The sequence below is a fragment of the Balaenoptera borealis genome (assembly GCF_965194805.1).
Source record: "Balaenoptera borealis genome assembly, chromosome: 7".
NCBI classification, from domain to species: Eukaryota; Metazoa; Chordata; class Mammalia; order Artiodactyla; family Balaenopteridae; genus Balaenoptera; species Balaenoptera borealis.
Window position 1 is genome coordinate 88,476,776 of NC_138864.1, and position 24,054 is coordinate 88,500,829.

The 24,054-nt window shown below is 38.5% G+C and overlaps 1 protein-coding gene across 6 annotated transcripts in view; it reads right to left on the minus strand.

Annotated features, from left to right (window-relative positions):
• The window catches only part of MATCAP2 (microtubule associated tyrosine carboxypeptidase 2), a 101,220-nt gene that overhangs the window by 72,573 nt on the left and 4,593 nt on the right, over nucleotides 1-24,054 (minus strand). For 4 of the 6 annotated variants that reach the window (XM_082399524.1, XM_082399522.1, XM_082399523.1 and 1 more), the window contains exon 1: nucleotides 8,590-22,950. In XM_082399524.1, the coding sequence (XP_082255650.1) occupies nucleotides 8,590-8,614 (25 nt within the window). In that variant the 5' untranslated portion in view covers nucleotides 8,615-22,950. Of the gene's footprint in view, nucleotides 1-8,589; nucleotides 22,951-23,007; nucleotides 23,078-24,054 lie in introns of those variants that run through there. The other 2 variants (XM_082399525.1, XM_082399526.1) reach the window with 2 other exon arrangements.

Sequence of the window (24,054 nt, forward strand, 5' to 3'; positions counted from 1 at the left end):
TTGAGAGGATTTCAGGTAAACCCTTAAGAGCTTTCAGATTCAATTCTAAACTGACAAAGTGTTTGAGTTTGTCTTAAATCCTGTTATTTGAACTCCTATCTGACCATGTCTGCTTATAAACCTTTTCTAAATCCTTTCTGCAAATGTGATACATGATTCTCTCAACCACCTCTCTTTTCTAAGTCTCATGGATCCTTATGCCTCTAGCCCTCAACCTCTGGCTCCTACTATGCAGGCAATTTCAACGCTAGCTGACTTGGACAGCTGCCTTCCTTGCCAAGAAAGAGACAATTTATTTAATTCCATTTTTAAAAAAACTGTTTATCCACAAAGATCTGTCGCTCACTCATTCAAGATTAGACATTCAGGGATCCTTTCTATAATAAGTAGTAATAAATAATAATAATAATAATAGCAGCCACTATTTGTTGATACATTTATGTGAGTTTGGGATTTCACCAAAAACTGTGCATGTTATATCACTTAAGCTTCAGAAATGTTAAGTAATGTGCTCAAGGTTATACGACAAGAAAGTAGTGAACAGCAAACTGTGATTCGAATGCAGATGTGTCTGATTACAGAGTCCATACTCATTCTATTATATAAGGTCATTCATTCAATTATCAACAGACATTCAGTATTAAGTCTGCTACATGCACAGCACTACATCTTTTCTTCCTCTGTACAAACACAGCACCCTAGTAAGACACAGTAATCTGAATAACTGATGTATTCAGTACTAAGATAGGTACCAGGACCATGTGTTATTCATCTTTCTCTTTCCAACATCTAGCATGGTATCTGGTAGACATTCAATAAATGTACACTGAATAAATAAGTGAATGAATGAATGGCACGACCCTAAACATGCCATTCTCTGACCACTTTAGATACACAGGTATTTGTAGTTCTGGAACCATTCTATATTTCTATGAGGAGATGACTGTAGAAGTGGAAATATAACCTGGAAGACCTTGAACCAGTGGTTCTCAAATGAGAGCAACTGTGCCCTCCAGGGGACATTTGGTTGTCACAATTAGGGAGGGATGCTACTAGCATCTTGTGGGTAGAGGCCAGGGATGAGGTTAAACATCCTTCAATACACAGGACAGTCTCCTACAACAAAAATATTCGTCCTAAAATAATGCCACGGTAGGGAAACCCTGCACTAAAAGTTTTTAAAGCCCAGAAATCTTAGGGTTTAGGGTAAAGAAACAGTATAAGGTCAAAAGTAGATAATAAACAATCCAAATATGTAAGGTACTTAGAAGTCCTTCTGGTTAACATTTTCTAGGCCAACATATGAAATTTGAATTCTGCTGTCTAAAGGTAACATGAAAGTATAAACTTGCAGGGGCTAAATAAAATGTCTACTACATGGACAAGCTGAGAGATAGGAACTAGACTGCACAGGGTCATGTTGAAGGTTGATTGTACAAAGAAGCCATTCAATAATTTGAATAAACAGAACAAACAAAACTTTCATCAATGGCTGGTAAGTCCCAGATCCTCAGGGGTTTCATACTTAAGTGTTGCCAACTGATAGTCAAAATTGGGTAGGATGGGCAAACACAGGCTAAGGAACACAAGCTGCAGTCCAAATGCCCACGAACAATGTCGGTTTCCCTAACAAGACACCACAAGTTTAGGAGACAAGAGGTGATAATGAAAGGCAGACTGAAACGGACACTGAAAGGAACGGAGCAAGAGAACTGAGATAAGAATAAGGGTATCACAAACCTAGAAAAGTTGGGTAAGGACTAGGCATAGCCAGGAAGGTAAAAGGAGGTAATCAGGTTTTTCTCATTTGGTCTTCATAATAAAAAGGGGGAAGTTACCTCAAATTAAAATCAGTTAACAAAACTACTCTGAAGAATTCCTAATTTGGGTGGTTTATTACAGGTATATTGATTTTTTTTTAAATGTAAAGTGTAAAAAGTGCTTTCTTTGGTTCCTAAGACTCAGTAGCTCTGTTGATCAAAGAGCTGTGTTCATAGAGTTTTCTGTTGTTTTGTCATAAAGCATCTCAATTCTTAATTCTGTCCCATCTCAAACAACCTATACACTTCGGGATACTTAAACAAAAGTCCTAAACCAGCTGCCAAAACACTCAAGGAGGAATGGGGGGAGCGGGAGAGAAATTACAGTGTGTGCATGACAGAACCCCTTCCCCCCTCCCAGGAGTTGCAGCATTTCAGTTCACTTGCTAATTATCTACCTGAGAGGTTTAGCATCAGTCCTTTGTAAGCTCCATCTGCTGGTAAGTAGTCTGGGAGTACCAATGGTGTATCTACTTAGTAAATGTCAATCCTGCCAAATGCTGATATCCCATGAAGTTCATAAACGTGGGGCAGGTGGACCTTCACACAACTCTTACAGGATAGATATACATTAATTTCTCAGAGTCATGCTAATCTTATTTTAGTTGTATTAAGTATTAGAAAACCTAAAATACTGTTTTTGTCATTTTAAATACTACTACTGTTTAAGAAAAACAACCTTTAAAACAGGCTTAAGAACATAATAAAAGGACAAGAAGAAGAGTTCAATGAAGAACATCCTATTCTCCTAACTCCTTTTTTCCTGAAAAATCAAAACTTTAAGCATAAGCAGGCTTCTTTGGGGGCAAGTGTAACTCATTTTCTCTCATAAAAGTAATAAAATAAATAAAAATCATACTCTCATATTAAAAGTCACTATTTAATGTAACATTTTAGCCACCAGCAATCTGCTTCACTATAACCCTGGAGAAAAGGAAAATAATTTGTTGATCAAAGAAGTCATTCACCCCAAAATGATTACCCATATTGAGGGAAAAAAGGAAAATAATATTACATTAAAATTGATAGTATAGTCACAAGTGGATGACTATACTGAAATTACCAACACAATGAAAGCTGAATTTGTATCTAGAACAGGAGTAAAGAATACCAGGATTCCTGGCTTCCATTCCCAACTCTTTCAATAACCTCTCTGTAATAGTGGCTTCATCACTAAACCCATCAGCGCCTCCTGATCCTCATCTAAAGGAATGAAAGAAAGAGGGGAACACTGCTCACTAAACTCTTAGTGTTTCACAACTGAATAGGTGAGGTTTCACAGTAGTTACAAGGTCTCTGGCTGAAAGGAAGATCAGATCATCAGAAACAAAGCCTGCTGGAAAATACCATTCAACCAATTCTGACCCATAAAATGGCAATTTCATATGGTTCACTTATATTTATGAAACCTGAGAACCCGGGGTAATTTTATACCACAAAACGATAGGTTGCTTGATTACAAACAGAAGAAGAAGCAAAATAAAACAATTCCCAAACAAGATAAACACTTTAGTTTCACCAAGCTGTTCATCATTACTTAAACTCAAATGATCTAACATCTGTCAACAGCAGAAAGGATGAGTAAATTGTGGTATATTCATACAATAGAATACTATATTGCAATGAAAAAGAACAAACTGAGTTTGCAAGCAACAATATAGATCAATCTCACAGACAATACTGAGCAAACAAAGCCAGATCAAGAGAATACATACTGTATAATTCCACTTATATGTGGTTCAAAAACAGGCAAAACTTGGGACTTCCCTTGTGGTGCAGTGGTTAAGAATCTGCCTGCCAATGCAGGGAACACGGGTTCAATCCCTGGTCTGGGAAGATCCCACATACTGCAGAGCAATTATGCCTGTGTGCTACAACTACTGAGCCTGCGGGCCTAGAGCCCGTGCTCCTCAATAAGAGAAGCCACCGCAAGGAGAAGCCCGAGCACCACAACTAGAGAAAAGTCTTTGCACAGCAATAAAGACCCAACGCAGCCAAAAATAAATTAAAAAAAAAAAAAACCAGGCAAAACTAATTTATGGTATTAGAAGGCAGAATAGTGCTTATCTTTGAGGGAGGGGTTATAACCTGGGAGGAGGTACCAGGGTACTGGGGGCTAGAAAGCTATCTTGTTCTGCGCAGTGGTTACATATGTACAGATTCATCAGGCTGCCCATTTAAGACTCAAGCACTTTACTGAATGTAAGTTACACTATAATTTTTAAACTGGTATATTTAAAAAATCAGTATCTTTGAAAACATTTATTGCCCAATTTGTCTGCATTATAACAGGTAATCTTTTAGTTATAATACCTCCAAATTCAACATTATCCAATATAGTTTCTCAACTGTAAGTAAACAGAGAGATGAAAAGGCACTGCTAGTATCATTCAAGAACTGAGAAACTCAACTATACTTCAGGATTCTTAAAAATGTCACAGCCCCGGTTAGGGGCACTTCAGTGTTACTCTATCAGCGGCAAGGACTCTTATAACGTGATACTATTGTTTTTTGGTCAGAAACTGCTTGTGGTGGTGGTGATGGTGTGTTTTTGCAGTTAGAAGCATGAAGGGTATTCTATAATGCTGGGAAATGATGGTCTGTGGTAAAAGAAAATTCATTCAATACCATCTAAAACAACAGTGAACATGCGAGAAAAACTTCCCCAGGCTTTCCACTCAGGGTGAAGACAAAATCCTAATCATGGCACATGAGGTCACTCATGGTCAGGTCACTCTGCCTCTCTGGCCCCATCATGCACAATGTTCCCCCTTAATCAGTCCACTCTAGCCTCCCTTCATTTTGTCAATCCCTCACACTCACCACTCCCTCTCCAGACACAAAACATCTTCATATTCTGTTCCCTGTGTTTGAAGAGCCCTGCCCTCTCCTCTCTGTTACATTAATCCCTATTCATCCTTCAGTTCAAGTATCACTTGTTCAGGAAAACTTCCCTGGAAGGTTCTTTGACTCACTTGTCACGGTTGCAGTCTTACATTTGTTTATATGATGGCCTTCCTCATCACTGAAATTATAAGTCCCATTATGGCATACATCTGTGTTTGTTTCTGCTCACTCACTGCCCTGAGAGGTAGCCAAGGAAACAGAATATTTGAGAGGAGGGAAAGGATACAGGACTTGAATGCCTGAAGGTTGAGGCAAAAATCATACCAGGATGCATAAAAATGTGAAACAATTAGTGATGTTGAAGATAAATTTTAATGGCAGGTGCCTACTGCTATAGGACAGACAGGAGCTATGTGCCTCTAAGTGTATTCATCCCACATGGCCAAACACTGCTCTTAAGACTTTTGTCTCCAGTATTTTTAAACATTCACTTTTGTTACAAAGGAGCTTCATTACCAGATGATTAATCACTTCTTATATCACATACAAGATACAGGCAGTAGGAATTCATAAAATAACATAATCTTATATGGCTTCTGATAGCATTTTGTTACTCACTTAATGAGCTAGATGTCTTCTTCTATTTTGAAAACAATTTTATAGTCAAGTAAAATATGATCTTTCCAGGCAAAAATTACAGACTTGCCTGTGATAAAAACTTAAAAGCACCTGGAGTAAACTATCAGCTAATGTACCACTGATGTTAAATGAGATCCTCATGTTGAATTTTGTGGCTTAAATCAACATAGAGTCATTTAAACAAGGGTTCTGACTTTCCTAGTGGTTGAGAAAATGGGCTTTGGAATGGAGCTTCTCTGATTTGAATCTTGGCTGTTTATTAGCAGCTGTGACCTTGAGCAAGTTACTTAACATCTTTGTGCTGCAGTTTCCCTATCTGTAAAATGGGATACTACTACTATATACCTCACAGTATTGGTAGGAGGATCAGAAAAGGTAATATATGTGAAGTGCTGAGAACAATGCTGGCCTGTACTAAGCAGCAGGTGTTAACTATCAGTATCATTATTATATTCAATACTATATTCAGCTCCTATAGAAATACTCCACGGAATAACGTAAATGGGAAGATATTCAGAATCATGAAATTTGGATTTCCAAGGTAAATTTAACATTAAGTAATAAATTCTACATTCTAGAATCAACATTTTAGTGGCTATAGTATAACAAACCGTCTTCTTTAAAAAGCTATGAGAAGGTAAACAAATCTCTTCTGATTTGATCCCATTTCAAACAGCATATATAACATACAAATCTTTCTTATTTTATTTTACTCCTCCAATCAGTTCACCAGGATGTTATATTTAGATTATATTAAATCATGACTCATAAGTCAAAAGTGAGTAAGATACTATATAGGAAGTGATTTCAGAAGCAAGTAACTGCTTCAGTCCTGAAATAAAACAATCAGTTTGCTCTATATTTATACCTATTTTAAAGCTGAAAAGAAATAAACACATTTCCATCAGTACCCTTACCACAAACAAGCATGCTCTTGATGCTAACCAGAAGAACATGGGCTTCTAAGATATCAATGAATGATGAGGGGATAGTGAGGGAAAAGGAGGGCATGCTTTCAGCTAAACTCTCTTCATAAAGTTTCTGGCCGTTGAAACTGGGCTTTCTGATATGTCAGCGAAATGTTAGGCATGGGGTTCTAGAACTATCCTTTTAACTAGTCAAGAAATTTATAAAAGAAATGGAGAAACTATTTTGAAAAACAACCAGTCAGTTGTTTTAAATGAGGCTTGAATTGTCTCAAATGACTATTTGAATTTTTATTGAACTACAGAAATACACTGCCAAATTATCTTATCTCAGGAAACGCAACATGCAGAGTTGGATTGATACGTCTATTGCCACTAAATTATGGGAAGAGAGTTGAGGCAGGAGGAGTGGGTCTACTATTTTAGAAAGTATCTCTCCTCAAACTTCCAACTCTGCATATTGAAAAACAGGAGATCAACTTTGCATGGCTAACTGGTCAGAATACCCACTTTCTAAAATTAATATTATTATAATTGTATTTTTCCTCTACCGTGATTGTTATGCTTTGGGGAAATCATCTTAACTGATGTTATTTCTAAATCGTTATCTAATAACCTTCACTAGTATATTTTTCTAACTAGTATATTTTTTCTCCAGGGCAGTGGTTCTCAAATGGGGCGGGTTGGGGGGCGGGTAATTTTGCCCTCCAGGAGACATTTGACAATGTCTGGAGACATTTCTGTTTGTCACAACTGTGTGTGTGTTGGGGGCGGGGGCGGGGGGGTTACTAGCTTCTAGTGGAAGAGGCCCGGGACGCTGCTAAACATTCTGCAATGCACAGGACAGCCCCCCGCAACAAAGAGTTATCTACTGACTCAACATTAATAGTGCCACGGTTGAGAGACTCTGCTCCAATACAAAAAGAAGATATGGTACTTTAAAGTAGCTTTCGGGACTTCCCTGGTGGCGCAGTGGTTAAGAATCCGCCTGCCAAGGCAGGGGACATGGGTTTGAGCCCTGGTCCGGGAAGATCGATCCCACTTGCCACGGAGCAACTAAGCCCGTGCGCCACAACTACTGAGCCTGAGCTCTAGAGCCCGCGTGCCTAGAGCCCGTGCTCTGCAACAAGAGAAAAGCCACCACAATGAGAAGCCCGCGCACCACAACCAAGAGTAGCCCCCGCTTGCTGCAACTAGAGAAAGCCCGTGTGCAGCAACAAATACCGAACGCAGCCCAAAATAAATTTAAAAAAAATAATAATAACTTTCAATTTTCATTGTATTTTAAGATGAAAGAACAGGATCTACATCAAATCACTTTAAGAAAAAAATTTAATGCCAATTTAAGTTGCCTCTTAAATCTTAGATCTGGTAATTGTCTATGTTTCCTGACAACATAAATAACAATGAGATAAATCACAGCAATGTCATGACTGCACAAAATCAACTCCTCATTTTATAACCTGGAACATGAAATATAAAATTAAGACCATAAATATTTTCATTAAAAGTGCATTTCGTTATACAATTTAAAATTTTGCAGAAAAATGGTCTATTAGGTACAGCGATGCCTTAAAGTAAAAAAATCTGGTCTTATTTTGAAGCCAGTTGCAAGATTAGGCATCTCCCTTTACTCTGCTGTTCTTCGTTGTTTTCAGTCATGATACTAGGTTATCAAGAAAGCTGTCTTGCAGGAATGTTAGGCAGAATCAAATGACGGGAAAATGGCCTAGGAAATTATTCTAATATTGTGTAAGATAATTTTTAGATGATTAATATACACAGTTATTTTCTAAAAGTAACAAAAGGCAAATAACTTTCTGACATGGGGTCTAAACAACCATTTTTTGCGCTTGGTGTAATACATACTATAAAGTGACCTCTTAATATCAACTCAAAACGTTCTGATTTAAGAATAAAAGCATACATACAAACAGTATAAATACTGATATACAGAGATGTGCTCCTTTGCTTAGCTCTGACTTTTCTGAACATTCTAGAAAACTAGATCCTAGTGCACTACACTGCCTAATTACATATCTAATAAGCCTTGAAACAGAATTTAACAATATTCAGATTGTACATTTGTAGGGCCGATCTATTATACTTTACCTCACTACAGTCCACAGCACGCGCTTACTGATAATAAGTGACAAAAGGAAAAGGGACCGTTTTCTCTCTTCCCTGCACACCTTTTTCCTGAGCACCTTCCGCGCGTTCCGCACTGTTCAGGGCGCCGCGTTGAGCACCGAAGCCCACATCCTACCGTCACCTCGGCCTCCGGGTACTCGCCGCAAGCGGCCGGGACGACGCTGGCCGCTGCCGCCAGCCCAGGGGCCACCCTTCCTGGCACTCACCCGTCACGCGAATGGACTCCAGCATCGTCCCGCTGAGGCCGCGGGCGGCGGGCTCCGCGGGCGCTCGGGGCGAGGGCCAGACAAGAACCCGGCAGGCCACCTCTAGCCTCCGGCCGTGCCTCAGACGCGGGGTCGCGGAGGAAGGTTGCTCTCAGCGACCGGGTGCAGGATAAGGCGGGTAAGGACGGACGGAGACGTGCCGACAGAGAGCTGCGAGCAGCGTTCCTCCAACCCGCAGGTGCTGGAAGGTACTCAAAGCCGCCCAACACCGTGCAGCTGCTCTTAGCGCCCGCCGGCGTGACGTTGCCGCTCCCCCGTTGCTAGGAAACGCGTGCCGTCCGCGTGCGCCGTGCTTCACGGAGCCTGCGCGCCGTTGGAGGCGCCAGAGATACGGCGTCCTGGCTCGCAGGAAGAGGAGGAACTACAACTCCCGGCGTGCACAGCGCAGGCCCGTGCCTCGGGAGCTTGTGGGCTGGACCCTGGGAGAGGCTCGGATCTCCAGCCTTTCCTACACACGCATTTTGACTGATCATCCTCGTAGACATTTGTGCGCTGTTCAAGAGGGCGTTAACTCCTCAGTAGATTTTACAAGAGACAGGTGGCGCAGTCCTAGCTGCGAATTACAAAGCCAGTCTCCTCCTCCTTTTAGTTACCTTTCCAGGTGCAAAAAGCTAAAACAACTTTAGATTGCAGCTGGTAGTAATGAAGGTGCTGGAAGCTCAACTACATTTACCCAATGAGTACCCCGGCATAATATCCTTAATACTAAAATACAAATTTTAATTTATGATTGTGCAGTTGATAGGGGCTGATTGTTGTTTTCATTATTGCGTGGGAAATGTGGAGACTATACCATTTAACGAACATTTTCTGAGAGCCTAAGGTGTGCAAGGTTCTGAGACAGGCCTTGAGAACATCAAGGGAAATGAAATAAGGCTGGAGCTAACAGTTGAGAAACTCATAAGATAGCATTGGCACTGTCAATTTTCAAAGCCACATTTTCTCTTTATCTTTCCTCAAGGTTGAGATAGGACACAGAAATAATTGTGGGATGTGTTTTCAAACTCAGGAACAAAACGGAAGTTGAAGTTATGTCAGGAACATCATACTCTTAAGAATGACAGAACAAGTGAGAATTTTGTATCTTTTTCACCAATTAGGGGCATACGATGGAAATTTGACAGTATCACAGATAGTGGCTAACCCCACATCCCAGTTTGTCAGAAAATCCTGTGAACACTATTTTCAGAATATATCCAGGATCCAGCCACTTCTCACTATCACCACTGCCACTTTTCTGGCTCAAGCCACCACCAGCTTTTGTCTGGATTATAACTGTAGCCTCCTAAATGAACCCCATGTTTCCACTCTTGCCCTCTTCACTTGACTCTCAAAACTCAGTGGCCAGCATGATCCTGTTAAAAAGTCAGATAATGTCAGTTCTCTGTGAAAAACACTTCAGTGGCTTCCTTTCTTACCTATGAGGTCCTTTAGGACCTAGCCTCCTGCCATCTCTTTGGGCTCATCTCCCACTGCTCTCCTCCTTGGTCTCCTCCAGACACGCTGGCCTCCTAGATATTCGTCAGCTATGCCAAGCACTGTTTCACCTCATGCCCACTGCAATTTTGGAGCTCCCCTGCCTGGAATGCTCCCCCACCCCCAGCACCCACCCTGGCCTTAAGCCCACAGGACTAGCTCCTTCACTTCTCAGGACTTAATCCAAATGTCACTTCTCAGTGAGGCCTTTCTCGGCCACTCAATTTAAAATTCCATTCCTTTCTCAGATTTCCCATACCCTTTCTCTGCTTTATTTTTTTTTTCCTTAGCACTTAACATTATATAATTTATTACATATTTTACTGATTCCTTTTTTTAAAACATCTTTATTGGAGTATAATTGCTTTACAATAGTGTGTTAGTTTCTGCTTTATAACAAAGTGGTTCAGCTATACATATACATATGTCCCCATATCGCCTCGCACTTGCCTCTGCCTCCCACAGTCCCTATCCCACCGCTCTAGGTGGTCACAAAGCACCGAGCTGATCTCCCTGTGCTATGCAGCTGCTTCCCACTAGGTAACTATTTTACATTTGGTACTGTATATATGTCCATGCCACTCTCTCACTTCATCCCAGCTTACCCTTCCCCCTCCCTGTGTCCTCAAGTCCATTCTCTACGACTGCGTCATTATTCCTGTCCTGCCCCTAGGTACTTCAGAACCACGTTTGTTTTTTTTTTAGATTTGAAAAAAATTTGGACAGCTACATTTAAAAGAATGTAGATTCTTTTTTTATTTTTTTTAGATTCCATATGTATGTGTTAGCATACGGTATTTGTTTTTCTCTTTCTGACTTATTTCACTCTGTATGAAACACTCTAGGTCCATCCACCTCATTACAAATAACTCAGTTTCGTTTCCTTTTATGGCTGAGTAATATTCCATTGCATATATGTGCCACATCTTCTTTATCCATTCACCTGTCGATGGACACTTAGGTTGCTTCCATGTCCTGGCTATTGTAAATAGAGCTGCAATGAACATTGTGGTACATGACTCTTTTTTGGTTTTCTCAGGGTATATGCCCAGTAGTGGGATTGATGGGTCATATGGTAGTTCTATTTTTAGTTTTTTAGGGAACCTTCATTCTGTTCTCCATAGTGGCTGTATCAATTTACATTCGCACCAACAGTGCAAGAGGGTTCCCTTTTCTCCACACCCTCTCCAGCATTTATTGTTTGTAGATTTTTTGATGATGGCCATTCTGACCGGTGTGAGGTGATACCTCATTGTAGTTTTGATTTGCATTTCTCTAATGATTAGTGATGTTGAGCATCCTTTCATGTGTTTGTTGGCAATCTGTATATCTTCTTTGGAGAAATGTCTATTTAGGTCTTCTGCCCATTTTTGGATTGGGTTGTTTGTTTTTTTGATATTGAGCTGCATGAGCTGCTTGTAAATTTTGGAAATTAATCCTTTGTCATTTGCTTCATTTGCAAATATTTTCTCCCATTCTGAGGGTTGCCTTTTCAACTTGTTTATCTTTTCCTTTGCTGTGCAAAAGATTTTAAGTTTCATTAGGTCCCATTTGTTTATTTGTGTTTTTATTTCCATTTCTCTAGGAGGTATTTCAAAAAGGATCTTGCTGTGATTTATGTCATAGAATGTTCTATGTTTTCCTCTAAGAGTTTTACAGTGTCTGGCCTTACATTTAGGTCTTTAATCCATTTTCAGTTTATTTTTGTGTATGGTGTTAGGGAGTGGTCTAATTTCATTCCTTTAAATGTAGCTGTTCAGTTTTCCCTGCATCACTTATTGAAGAGGCTGTCTTTTCTCTATTGTATATTCTTGCCTCCTTTATCAAAAATAAGGTGACCATATGTACCTGAGTTTATCTCTGGGCTTTCTATCTTGTTCCATTGATCTATATTTCTGTTTTTGTGCCAGTACCATACTGTCTTGATTACTGTAGCTTTGTAGTATAGTCTGAAGTCAGGGAGCCTGATTCCTCCAGCTCCGTTTTTCTTTCTCAAGATAGCTTTGGCTATTCGGGGTCTTTTGTGTTTCCATACAAATTGTGAGATTTTTTGTTCTAGTTCTGTGAAAAATGCCATTGGTAGTTTGATAGCGATTGCATTGAATTTGTAGATTGCTTTGGGTAGTATAGTCATTTTCACAATGTTGATTCTCCAATCCAAGAACATGGTATATCTCTCCATCTGTTTGTATCATCTTTGATTTCTTTCATCAGTGTCTTATAGTTTTCTGCATACAGGTCTTTTGTCTCCTTAGGTAGGTTTATTCCTAGGAATTTAATTCTTTTTGTTGCAGTAGTAAATGGGAGTGTTTCCTTAATTTCTCTTTTAGATTTCTCATCATTAGCATATAGGAATGCAAGAGATTTCTGTGCATTAATTTTGTATCCTGCTACTTTACCAAATTCATTGATCAGCTCTGGTAGTTTTCTGGTAGCATCTTTAGGATTCTCTATATATAGCATCATGTTTTCTGCAAACAGTGACAGCTTTACTTCTTCTTTTCCGATTTGGATTCCTTTTATTTCTTTTTCTTCTCTGATTGCCGTGGCTAGGACTTCCAGAACTATGTTGAATAACAGTGGTGAGGGTGTACAACCTTGTCTTGTTCCTGATCTTAGAGGAAATGGTTTCAGTTTTTCACCATTGAGAACAATGTTGGCTGTGGGTTTGTCATATATGACCTTTATTATGTTGAAGTAAGTTCCCTCTATGCCTACTTTCTGGAGGATTTTTATCATAAATAGGTGTTGAATTTTGTCAAAAACTTTTTCTGCATCTATTGAGATGATCATATGGTTTTTCTCCTTCAGTTTGTTAATATGGTGTATCACATTGATTGATTTGCGTATATTGAAGAATCCTTGCATTCCTGGGATAAACCCCACTTGATCATGGTGTATGATCCTTTTAATGTGCTGTTGGATTCTGTTTGCTAGTATTTTGTTGAGGATTTTTGCATTTATGTTCATCAGTGATATTGGCCTGTAGTTTTCTTTCTTGTGACATCTTTGACTGGTTTTGGTATCAGGGTGATGGTGGCCTCATAGAATGAGATTGGGAGTGTTCCTCCCTCTGCTATATTTTGGAAGAGTTTGAGAAGGATAGGTGTTAGCTCTTCTCTAAATGTTTGATAGAATTTGCCTGTGAAGCCATCTGGTCCTGGGCTTTTGTTTGTTGGAAGATTTTTAATCACAGTTTCAATTTCAGTGCTTGTGATTGGTCTGTTTATATTTTCTATTTCTTCTTCTATTTCTTCCTGGTTCAGTCTCGGAAGGTTGTGCTTTTCTAAGAATTTGTCCATTTCTTCCAGGTTGTCCATTTTATTGGCATATAGTTGCTGGTAGTAATCTCTCATGATCCTCTGTATTTCTGCGGTGTCAGTAGTTTCTTCTCCTTTTCCATTTCTAATTCTATTGATTTGAGGCTTCTCCCTTTTTCTCTTGATGAGTCTGGCTAATGGTTTATCAATTTTGTTTATTTCTCAAAGAACCAGGTTTTAATTTTATTGATCTTTGCTATTGTTTTCTTTGTTTCTATTTCATTTATTTCTGATCTGATCTTTATGATTTCTTTCCTTCTGCTAACTTTGGGGGTTTTTTGTTCTTCTTTCTCTAATTGCTTTAGGTGTAAGGTTAGGTTGTTTGAGATGTTTCTTGTTTCTTGAGGTAGGATTGTATTGCTATAAACTTCCCTCTTAGAACTGCTTTTGTTGCATCCCATAGGTTTTAGGTCGTCATGTTTTCATTGTCATTTATTTCTAGGTATTTTTTGATTTCCTCTTTGATTTCTTTACTGATCTCTTGGTTATTAAGTAGTGTATTGTTTAGCCTCCATGTGTTTGTTATTTTTTACAGATTTTTTCCTGTAATTGATATCTAGTCTTATAGCGTTGTGGTCGGAAAAGATACTCGATACAATTTCAATTTCAATTATCTTAAATTTACCAAGGCTTGATTTGTGACCCAAGATATGATCTCTCCTGGAGAATGTTCTGTGTGCACTTGAGAAGAAAGTGTATTCTGTTGTTTTTGGATGGAATGTCCTATAAATATCAATTAAGTCCATCTTGTTTAATGTTATCATTTAAAGCTTGTTTCCTTATTTATTTTCATTTTGGATGATCTGTCCACTGGTGAAAGTGGGGTGTTAAAGTCCCCTACTATGATTGTGTTACTGTTGATTTCCCCTTTTATGGATGTTAGCATTTGCCTTATTTATTGAGATGCTCCTATGTTGGGTGCATAAATATTTACAATTGTTATATCTTCTTCTTAGATTGATCCCTTGATCATTATGTAGTGTTCTTCTTTGTCTCTTGTAATAGTCTTTATTTTAAAGTTTATTTTGTCTGATATGAGAATTGCTACTCCAGCTTTCTTTTGATTTCCATTTGCATGGAATACCTTTTTCCATCCCCTCACTTTCAGTCTGTATGTGTCCCTAGGTCTCTTGTAGACAGCATATATACAGGTCTTGTTTTTGGATCCATTCAGCCAGTCTATGTCTTCTGGTTGGAGCATTTAATCCATTTACATTTAAGGTAATTATCAATATGTATGTTCCTATTACCATTTTCTTAATTGTTTTGGGTTTGTTATTGTAGGTCTTTTCCTTCTCTTGTGTTTCCTGACTAGAGAAGTTCCTTTAGCATTTGTTGTAAAGCTGGTTTGGTGGTGCTGAATTCTGTTATCTTTTGCTTGTCTGTAAAGGTTTTAATTTCTCTGTCGAATCTGAATGACATGCTTGCTGGGTAGAGTAATCTTGGTTGTAGGTTTTTCCCTTTCATCACTTTAAATATGTTCTGCAACTCCCTTCTGGCTTGCAGAGTTCCTGCTGAAATATCAGCTGTTAATCTTATGGGGAATCCCTTGTATGTTATTTTCCCTTGTATGCTTTTAATATTTTTTCTTTGTATTTAATTTTTGATAGTTTAATATGTCTTGGTGTGTTTCTCCTTGGATTTATCCTGTATGGGACTCTCTGCACTTTCTGGACTTGATTGACTATTTCCTTTCCCATATTAGGGACGTTTTCAACTATAATCTTTTCAAATATTTTCTCAGTCCCTTTCTTTTTCTCTTCTTCTTCTGGGATCCCTATAATTTGAATGTTGGTGCATTTAATGTTGTTCTAGAGGTCTCTTAAGACTGTCCTCAATTCTTTTCATTCTTTTTTCTTTATTCTACTCTGCAGTAGTTGTTTCCACTATTTTATCTTCCAGGTCACTTATCCGTTCTTCTGCCTCAGTTATTCTGCTATTGATTCCTTCTAGAGAATTTTAAATTTCACTTATTGTGTTGTTCATCATTGTTTGTTTGCTCTTTAGTTCTTCTAGGTCCTTGTTAAACGTTTCTTGTATTTTCTCCATTCTATTTCCAAGATTTTGGATCATCTTTACTATCATTATTCTGAATTCTTTTTCAGGTAGACTGCCTATTTCCTCTTCATTTGTTTGGTCTGGTGGGTTTTTACCTTGCTCCTTCATCTGCTGTGTGTTTCTCTGTCTTCTCATTTTGCTTAACTTACTGTGTTTGGGGTCTCCTTTTCGCAGCCTGCAGGTTCGTAGTTCCCACTGTTTTTTGTGTCTGCCCCCAGTGGCTAAGGTTGGCTCAGTAGGTTGTGTAGGCTTCCTGGTGGAGGGGACTGGTGCCTGTGTTCTGGTGGATGAGGCTAGATCTTGTCTTTCTGGTGGGCAGGACTGCATCAAGTGGTGTGTTTTGGCGTGTCTGTGACCTTACTATGATTTTAGGCAGCCTCTCTGCTAATGGGTGGGGTTGTGTTCCTGTCTTGCTAGTTGTTTGGCATAGGGTGTCCAGCACTGTAGCTTGCTGGGCGTTGAGTGGACCTGGGTCTTAGCGTTGAGATGGAGATCCCTGGGAGAGCTTTCGCCGTTTCATATTACGTGTAGCCAGGAGGTCTGTGGTGGACCAGTGTCCTGAACTCGGCTCTCCCACCTCAGAGGCACAGGCCTGACACCTGGCTGGGGCACCAAGACCCTGTCAGTCACACGGCTTGGTCTGTAGAAGCCATACCTCTAGACAGACAGATTAAGGGAGTGAACATGTTGGGAATATCCAGTCGCGTCTTCTCGCTTGCATATCCACATAAGAAAGACAAAGGATAAATAAAAGGAAGATCATTTAAAATCCAATAAAGCATGAATTTTGTTTTAATCTGTGTCTTAAAGACATGCAAATTCAACGAAAAAAAATATGGACTTCAAAGGTAATCAGGGTATGGAGAGCAGCTCATAATGCAGGATCCAGAGTGATTATTTCATTTGCATGTGAGGTTAGTGGCTGGACTTTTTTTTTTTTTTTAATGATTCCTCTGGCAGTTAGTTTTTGATTTTTGGAGCTTTAGTGGAGGAGGTTCTGTGTAGAGAAGCTAGGGGCTGGCTCTGTCCCTCCATGGAGCATGGTCATTCCCAAAGTGTCCCCTTTTGGCTTGGAGTGCCTGGGTGATAGCAGGGTCTCCAGAGAGGGGTGGCCAGTGGCCGAGGATGGAGGGTTTTCCTTTCCTGCAAAGCAGGATTAATAATCCGTCTCGGAGGGTTTTGAAGTTCACGATTCTTCTTTGCAAAGCAAAGGAAAATGCATCGGATGCCAGCACTTCTGGATGGTGGTGCTCAAGAATCACCCAGACGAGCACTTTCGATAGAGCAAAGCCCAAGATTTCCTCTTACACATGGCTCTGGTGGGAGGAGAATCCCACTAAGCTAGGGAAGATGTTCCTGCTCCTAGCGTGTGTGTGCGTGCGTGTTCTCTTTCTGAACACCCCCCACCCCACCCCCAAACTCCTTTACCCCCTCACTCCTAATGCTAAGTCTCTGGCGGGGGCAGCTTCCTACGTCATGTGCTGTGGGAAATCTTACTGATTTATCTTGATTATTGTCTGTCTCCATCTCTAGAATAAAATTTCCACAAGTGCAGTGATTTTTGATTGTTCACTGCTATACTTACAGCAAATAGAATAGTGTCTAGCACACAGTATGTACTCAATTATTTGTAAGTTAAGGAATAAGTAGATAATAGAAAGCATGCATTTTCAATGATAATTCAAAGCAAAATAGAATGATATAGAATGGGCACGTAGATAAGGAACACATCTTCAGGTTAAATACTTGATATAGTAATAAGCAATGAATCCTTTGCATTCAGAAGAGCAGTTGTTCTTGCAACATATGTCCTAAGGAAAAAGTATGTAAATGAAACTTATATACCTAACTTCCTTACATATCTTCCTTAACTTCCTTATATACCTAAAACTCTGAAACCTGCTTTCCAAGTTTGCTATAAATACATCTGTTACCTCTGCAAATTTCTAATTTTTCAAGTCACTGCAGTTTAAGAACTGTAATTCTCAAAAAAATAAAGACTCCTAAAAGATGTTTCCAAGTCATATGTTCAGCATCTAAAGAATTTACTCTGAATGTTTTTACTAAAGCATGGGTAATCAGGTTGTCCATTTTCATTATATTTTGAAGAAACCAAGATGTATTATTTTATTAATTTCAGAGCTATTTATTTATATACAAGAGACAGGGCTTAGTGCTTTTAGAGTACATAAAAGACACAATAATTATCCTCAAGACACTTACTGACAAGCATGGAGGGATATATATGTGTGTGTATATATATATATATATATATATGCACACACACACGTTAGAAAATGAGGTACACTAAAGGTATACCTCCCTCTTCAACATTTCGTTAAACTTAAGAATTCTAAAAGTAGACAATTTGATGCCCCTGTAGTTAGCCCATCCAGAATATTATTTCATTGCTTACTTTAAAAATTATTTTTATGTTCACCCTACCAGTATTTTCTTGTGGATCATTTTGATTTATAAACATCTTCAGTGATAAATACTATATAAAGGTGCATATCAATTAATTCAAAGCATTTAAAAAAGATATTCTTTGTGTACTATTAGGCACTGAAGTACTCTTGCTAACAAATTCATGAAAACAAGGAGTTTATCTAATTTCTTACAAAACTAGTACTGTTATAAGCTTCTTTTACCACTCCGGCCTATGCAATTATTCATCCTCATCAACCTTTGTGCATCTGCTTTGTTAATTATTGATTCGTGCTACGCCTGTTTAGTATTTCCATTGGGTAAGGCATCTGCAGCTGTCCACTTAGCTGCTTTTGAGTCAGCATTGTTTTTACATATCTGCCAGAACAATGAACAATTCCATCTTTTTGAGAAACTTTCCTTTAAACCTGTTTCTATATAAACTCCATTTTCAAAGCACTGATTGCAAAATAAAGTTAAGAATTATTAAAACTGCTTTTAATAATTTGTTTATCTCTAAGGATACACGTCCCCCCTTTTTAAAGTTTTACTAAACTTAAGTTTTCCAAAGATGGCCAAGAATGCTATTGTAGTTATCCTACTGCAGCATTATACTTCAGTTTTTTAATGGTTATTTTTATGTTCACTACCAGCACTGTATTGTGGATCATTTCAATTTCTGATTCTCTTTAACAATGATTTCCATTAAATTTTAGATACAAAAATGATAGGAAAAGATATTTTCAGAGAAATATTGGTTTTTTTATGTGTGGTGAGATTTTTATGTTTTGGATAAAGAACTTACATTTTTATTTTTTCCAGTAACTTTTAATTAACTCATATGTTAATGTGTATATTCCATGTACAAACTATTGATACATGGCAAGCTACTCACAGTCAATGGAGTTTCAGGACAAAAGAAGTCAGTCGAAACATCTCTGTAGTAAGGGAGGATGGGTTTTTTTGTTTTTTTTTTTTTTAAGAAAAAAGATCAACATCTTCCTTTTTAAAGGCTTAGAACACATTTGATCATTAACCTGGGTAGTAAAGGCCAAGAAAGAGGAATGGTGAAGACTGGAGAAGGTCGCTAATAAGCATTGTTAGTGCTGGTGGAGAGACAAATAACTATAATATTTCACTTTCTATAGCAAAAGTTCATTTTGTTGAGAGCAGATCAAGTATATATTATGCTTGAAACTGAGAAAAAGTTTAATTTCTTAAGGAGAAGTTATCTCAGTAACTAAAAAAAAAAAATAGAACATTAAAATAATATTTGTTTACTTTTACATTTCAGATGAGAGTTTAAAAGAATAAGGGGAGGAGAGGCTTCTAGAAAATACTTTTGACTTTCCTCCCTGTTCTCTTGCAAACAATTTATAACATTCTATGTCACTGGAAATTTATGAATCGAGGAAAATTAATCTGCAGCTTGCCGTTATAAAAGAACAGAGAAACTGGTTGCAACATCCCAGATTCTAACAAGCATTAAAGGAAGCCTCAGGGCAGCTGTAAACAATGTTCCTTGACTCTGAAAGAAAAAAAGAGCCAGGGAAAGTTGGTTTCTGTAGCTTTAAGAAATTTTTTTTCAGTGCAGTTTGAATGCTTTTGGGATGTCTGTATTGAGAGAATGGAATGTTTTCAGTATGTCTTTTTCAGGAGAATGAAAAACATGAAGTGGAAGCCAAATAAAAGAATGCTTTGTGAAACTGCCTCTGCCTTTCACCTCATTGAAAATAGTCAGGACAGCACAAAAATCCTGGGAAACCCTGTGATATTTTTTTGATAGGATGTTTTATTGTAAATGACTGAGGGAGGAAGGATATTTTTTATTAATCAGACATCAAAAATATTGCCTATCTTAATTACATTTTGAAGAAATCAAGATGTGCATTTATTTACTCCTTCCACAGATGTTTATTATTTATGTTACTACTGGTAGTGCATACATACATATGTAAATATGATATACATATATCGGGCAGTCCTTGTGCGCATACATCAGGGATGCTGTGGTGAGTAAATAAAATAGATTCCCAGTTCTCTTGGAATTTATAGCGGGAGAAACAAATAACAATTAAGTAAACAAATGATGTAATAGATACAAATAGGTGCTATGAAGTACAGTAAATCAGAGAAGTATACTAGAGATGGTGACTTGGGGTACGGAGGGGTCAGGAAAAGCCTCTTTGAGGAAGTGACTTTTGAGACTTGAAGGATAAGAAAGAGTTAGCCATGAGAAATTTGGGGCGGGGTTGGGCAGGGTAGACAAGCATTCAAAGTAGAGGGAATTGCAAAGGCAAAAGCCCTGGGATGGGAATGATCTTGTCCTGATCCTGGGGCTATGTGAAGGTCAGCATGGTTGGAGTCCAGTGAGCTGGGGGAAAGTGAAAAGATTTCAGAGGTAGCAGGGGCTAAGGAAAGGAATTTGGACTTTTTTCTAAGTGCAATCAGAAGCCACTAAAACAGGGCAGTGACATAATATGGCTTTTTTTTTTTTTTAAAGATCGCATTGACTGCTCTGAGAATGATGCATAAGAGGATGAGAGTGGAAGCAGGGAAACCAGACAGGAGACTCTTGCAGTAGGTCCAGTGAGGGTGATGATGGCTTAAAGTGGAATGGAAGCTGCAGAGAGGGAGAGAAGTAAAAGATATATTTGGAGTCAGAGAGGATGGTAGGTTGGGTATGTGGACAGAGTAGGAGGAAAAGAAGAAAGAACTGAATATGACCCCTAGGTTTTTGGCTTGAGCAACTGGGTAGATAGTGGTGCCATTTATGGAAATGGAGAAGATTGGGGAAAGAATAGGTTTAGTGGGGAAATTCCATTTTGGATGTTAAGTTTAATACACCAGTTAAAAGTCCAAGTCAAGATTTCACATAGGTGGTTGGATATTAGTGTTACAAGTTCAAGGAAGAGTTCATGCCAAAGAAATAAATTTGGGAACCATCAGTATACAGATGGTATTTTAAGTCAATGGAACTGATGAGATCATCTGGGGGGGTATGTGTAGGTCGACAAGAGCACCCAGGGTAGAATTTAAAGTTCTTAGTTACTTAGTTGTGGGGCAGAGGAAAAGGAGCCAACAGAGTTATACACACACACACAAACACAGATCTTCTTCAACTTACGACTGGGTTATGTCCTGATAAACCCATCCTAAGTCAAAAACGCATTTAATGCACCTAACCTACCAAACATTATAGCTTAGTCTAGCCTAGCTTAAACATACTCAGAACAATTATATTAGGCTACGGTTGGGCAAAATGAACACAAATCCTATTTTATTATAAAATGAGGAATATCTCATGTAATTTATTGAGTACTGTACTGGAAATGAAAAACAGAATGGTTGTATGGGTTCTGATTGTTTACCCCCCTGATCACATGGCTGACTGGGAGCTGCATCTTGGTGCATCGTGAGCATTGTACTGCTTATTGCTAGCCCAGGAAAAGATCAAAATTGGGCAGTGTTTGGGGAAGAGACCTGGGAAGGGCCAATGACAGGTTCTGGAAATCTCTGACTAGTCACAATCTTCTTGGTTCCTCATCTGCTATTTTAGGGGGCTGAATTAGGTGATCCCTGCCAGCTCCTACCTTTTTTTTTTTTTAACTTGCTTGGCCACCTTTTAAGAATAGATGAACTACTTAGCATGTGGCCTCATAGAAAAGGGCAGGGTGGGAAGTCAGGGCTAATACACAGGCATGGCTACAAATGAACTATGACATTTTTAATTTGACCAAAAGTTGGGAAAGGAGAATAAACTGAAGATTAGGGTTAGAGGGGATTTGCAGGTTAAGTAGGCGAGAGCAGCAGTAGAGAAAAGATAAGGATTTCAGATTACAATCAGAAGCCAGTTCAGGGATTTGAAATCTTGGAGATGGAGCACTTCCTGGTTCTGTTTAGCGTCCAAGTGTGGCCATATATGTGGTGGACAAGCAGAAGAGAGGAGGAGGTCAGTAGAGTTGGAAGGTATGTGGAATGGTGAGGTCAGAGCGTAGGAGGCTGTGGTCACTGAGAATTCATCAGCAAACATTTCTTGAGGGCCTAGTACCTGCCAGGCATGAATGGTGCTGACGAATGCGGATGGTGTCAGGCTGTGAGAAGCAGGGCAGAGAGTGAAAGCAGATGTCATGAACGCCAATATTTGGAAGGGCTAATGAGCCAGGGGAAGAACCAAGGTCTGGAAAGAGTATGTGAGGAGAAATTTTTGAAGTGTTTGGAAGATAAAGAAGTTCATGACAGATGTCAGTGGAGTACAATGAACCTTCTTGTTTCAAACTTAAGGGGAAGATTTTGGGACTTCCCTGGCGGTCCGGTGGTTAAGATTCTTCCTTTCCACTGCAGGGGGCAAGGGTTCGGTCCCTGGTCCGGCCCCTGGTCGGGGAACTAAGATCCCACATGCCACATGGCCAAAAAATAAAAGGAGAAGAATTTATTTTTGATGTTCAATAAAGAGATTCTGATGTTTAAGAAACATTGACTTCTGCTATTTTTTAATATTTAAGGGCTACTTTTCTTTTATATGGGATTGCTAAAAAATTAAAACATAGGTTCTGTGAATATAGCTTTGAGAAATCTAGGTATGGAAAAGTAAAGATAGCATATGTAAATTATAGTGCGATAAGTACATAAAAGAATTCTTCGTCTTTATGAAAGGATTTACCATGGTCCTTTAAATATGAACTCCCTTAATACCATATTAACCACTTGAGAAAGTAAAAAGGAGATTAGAGCTGTATACATTTTGAGAATACTCTATTGAATAAAGGAAATATGTCGGTAGTTGCATTGGTTTTTGGAAACAATACAATATGTTAGAAAGCACACACACAATCTATTTTTCCTCACTTTGGAATATGAAACATTTTCACTGATTAACTTAGAAAAGAAAAAAATCTGATGCTAAAGACCACTAAAACTGTTTAAAACCCTTAAAATGTGATGCTAGTGACCATTAATAGGAGATATTGTAACAAATAAAATAGCCCTTTAGTAACACGTATATAACATCTTTTGATAGTTATTATTTCTTCATTATAATGAATGTGTAAAAGAAGTGGCCCTTCAGCCAGATAACCTGAAGTAGAGAACTTGACCTTAATCCTTCTTGCCACTGCCTTATGGTTAGATCTTGGCCTTTTTGATTCCTGTAAAAATAAGAATATTTAGGTCATTGTTTTATTTTGTGAATGAAATGAGAATGTGCGTGAATATACTTTGAAAAATTAACTGTACATACATAACATATGGAGTGTCCTTATTGAAGTAAATGTTTTTGACTTTTTGTGTTTTTCAGCCCTCCATCAATTTTATCTGTGAAAACATGATTACTATTTCCTTTGTTGAAAAGGATCTTAGAAGGAGCAAATATTCATTTACTCGGGCTACCTTTAATCTCTAGTTATCTCTTCTTCAGAACCTTGACTCTATTCTTTTTTTTTTTAATAAATAAATAAGTAATTTATTTTTGGCTGTGTTGGGTCTTTGTTGCTGCGCAGGCTTTCTCTAGTTGCGGCGAGCGGGGGCTACTCTTCATTGCAGTGAGCGGGCTTCTCATTGCGGTGGCTTCTCATGTTGCACAGCATGGGCTCTAGGCACATGGGCTTCAGTAGTTGTGGCTCACAGGCTCAGTAGTTGTGGTTCGCGGGCTCTAGAGCACATAGCCTTGATTCTATTCTTAAATTAATATAATAAGCTGTGGTCTTTACCTAAATAACTTGAGAAATTGTCGTTTTTATTTGAATAACTAGAGAAGACACTTTTGATGACTTTCAGAATACTATCATTGTTAGGCCAAACTGTATAACTAACTGGTAATAATCATGTGAATATAATATATTTATTTTCTTTCCTTAGTATTTAAAAAAAATTTTTAAAACAATTTTAAGAGAAAAACATGGTTACTATGTATTCAGCACTTTAGATATAGCTCAAGAGCACATTTACATCATTATTGTGTCTTTGGTGATCAAAATAAATAAATTAACTGAAATGTCAAGATCATAAACAGGATTTGAAGTCAGGCAGATCTGGTTCAAGTTATAGGTGATGGACTTAGAGCAATCACTTAGCCTCTTTGCATCTCAGTTTCTTCATCTCTAAAAAAGGAATAATAGTTATCTTA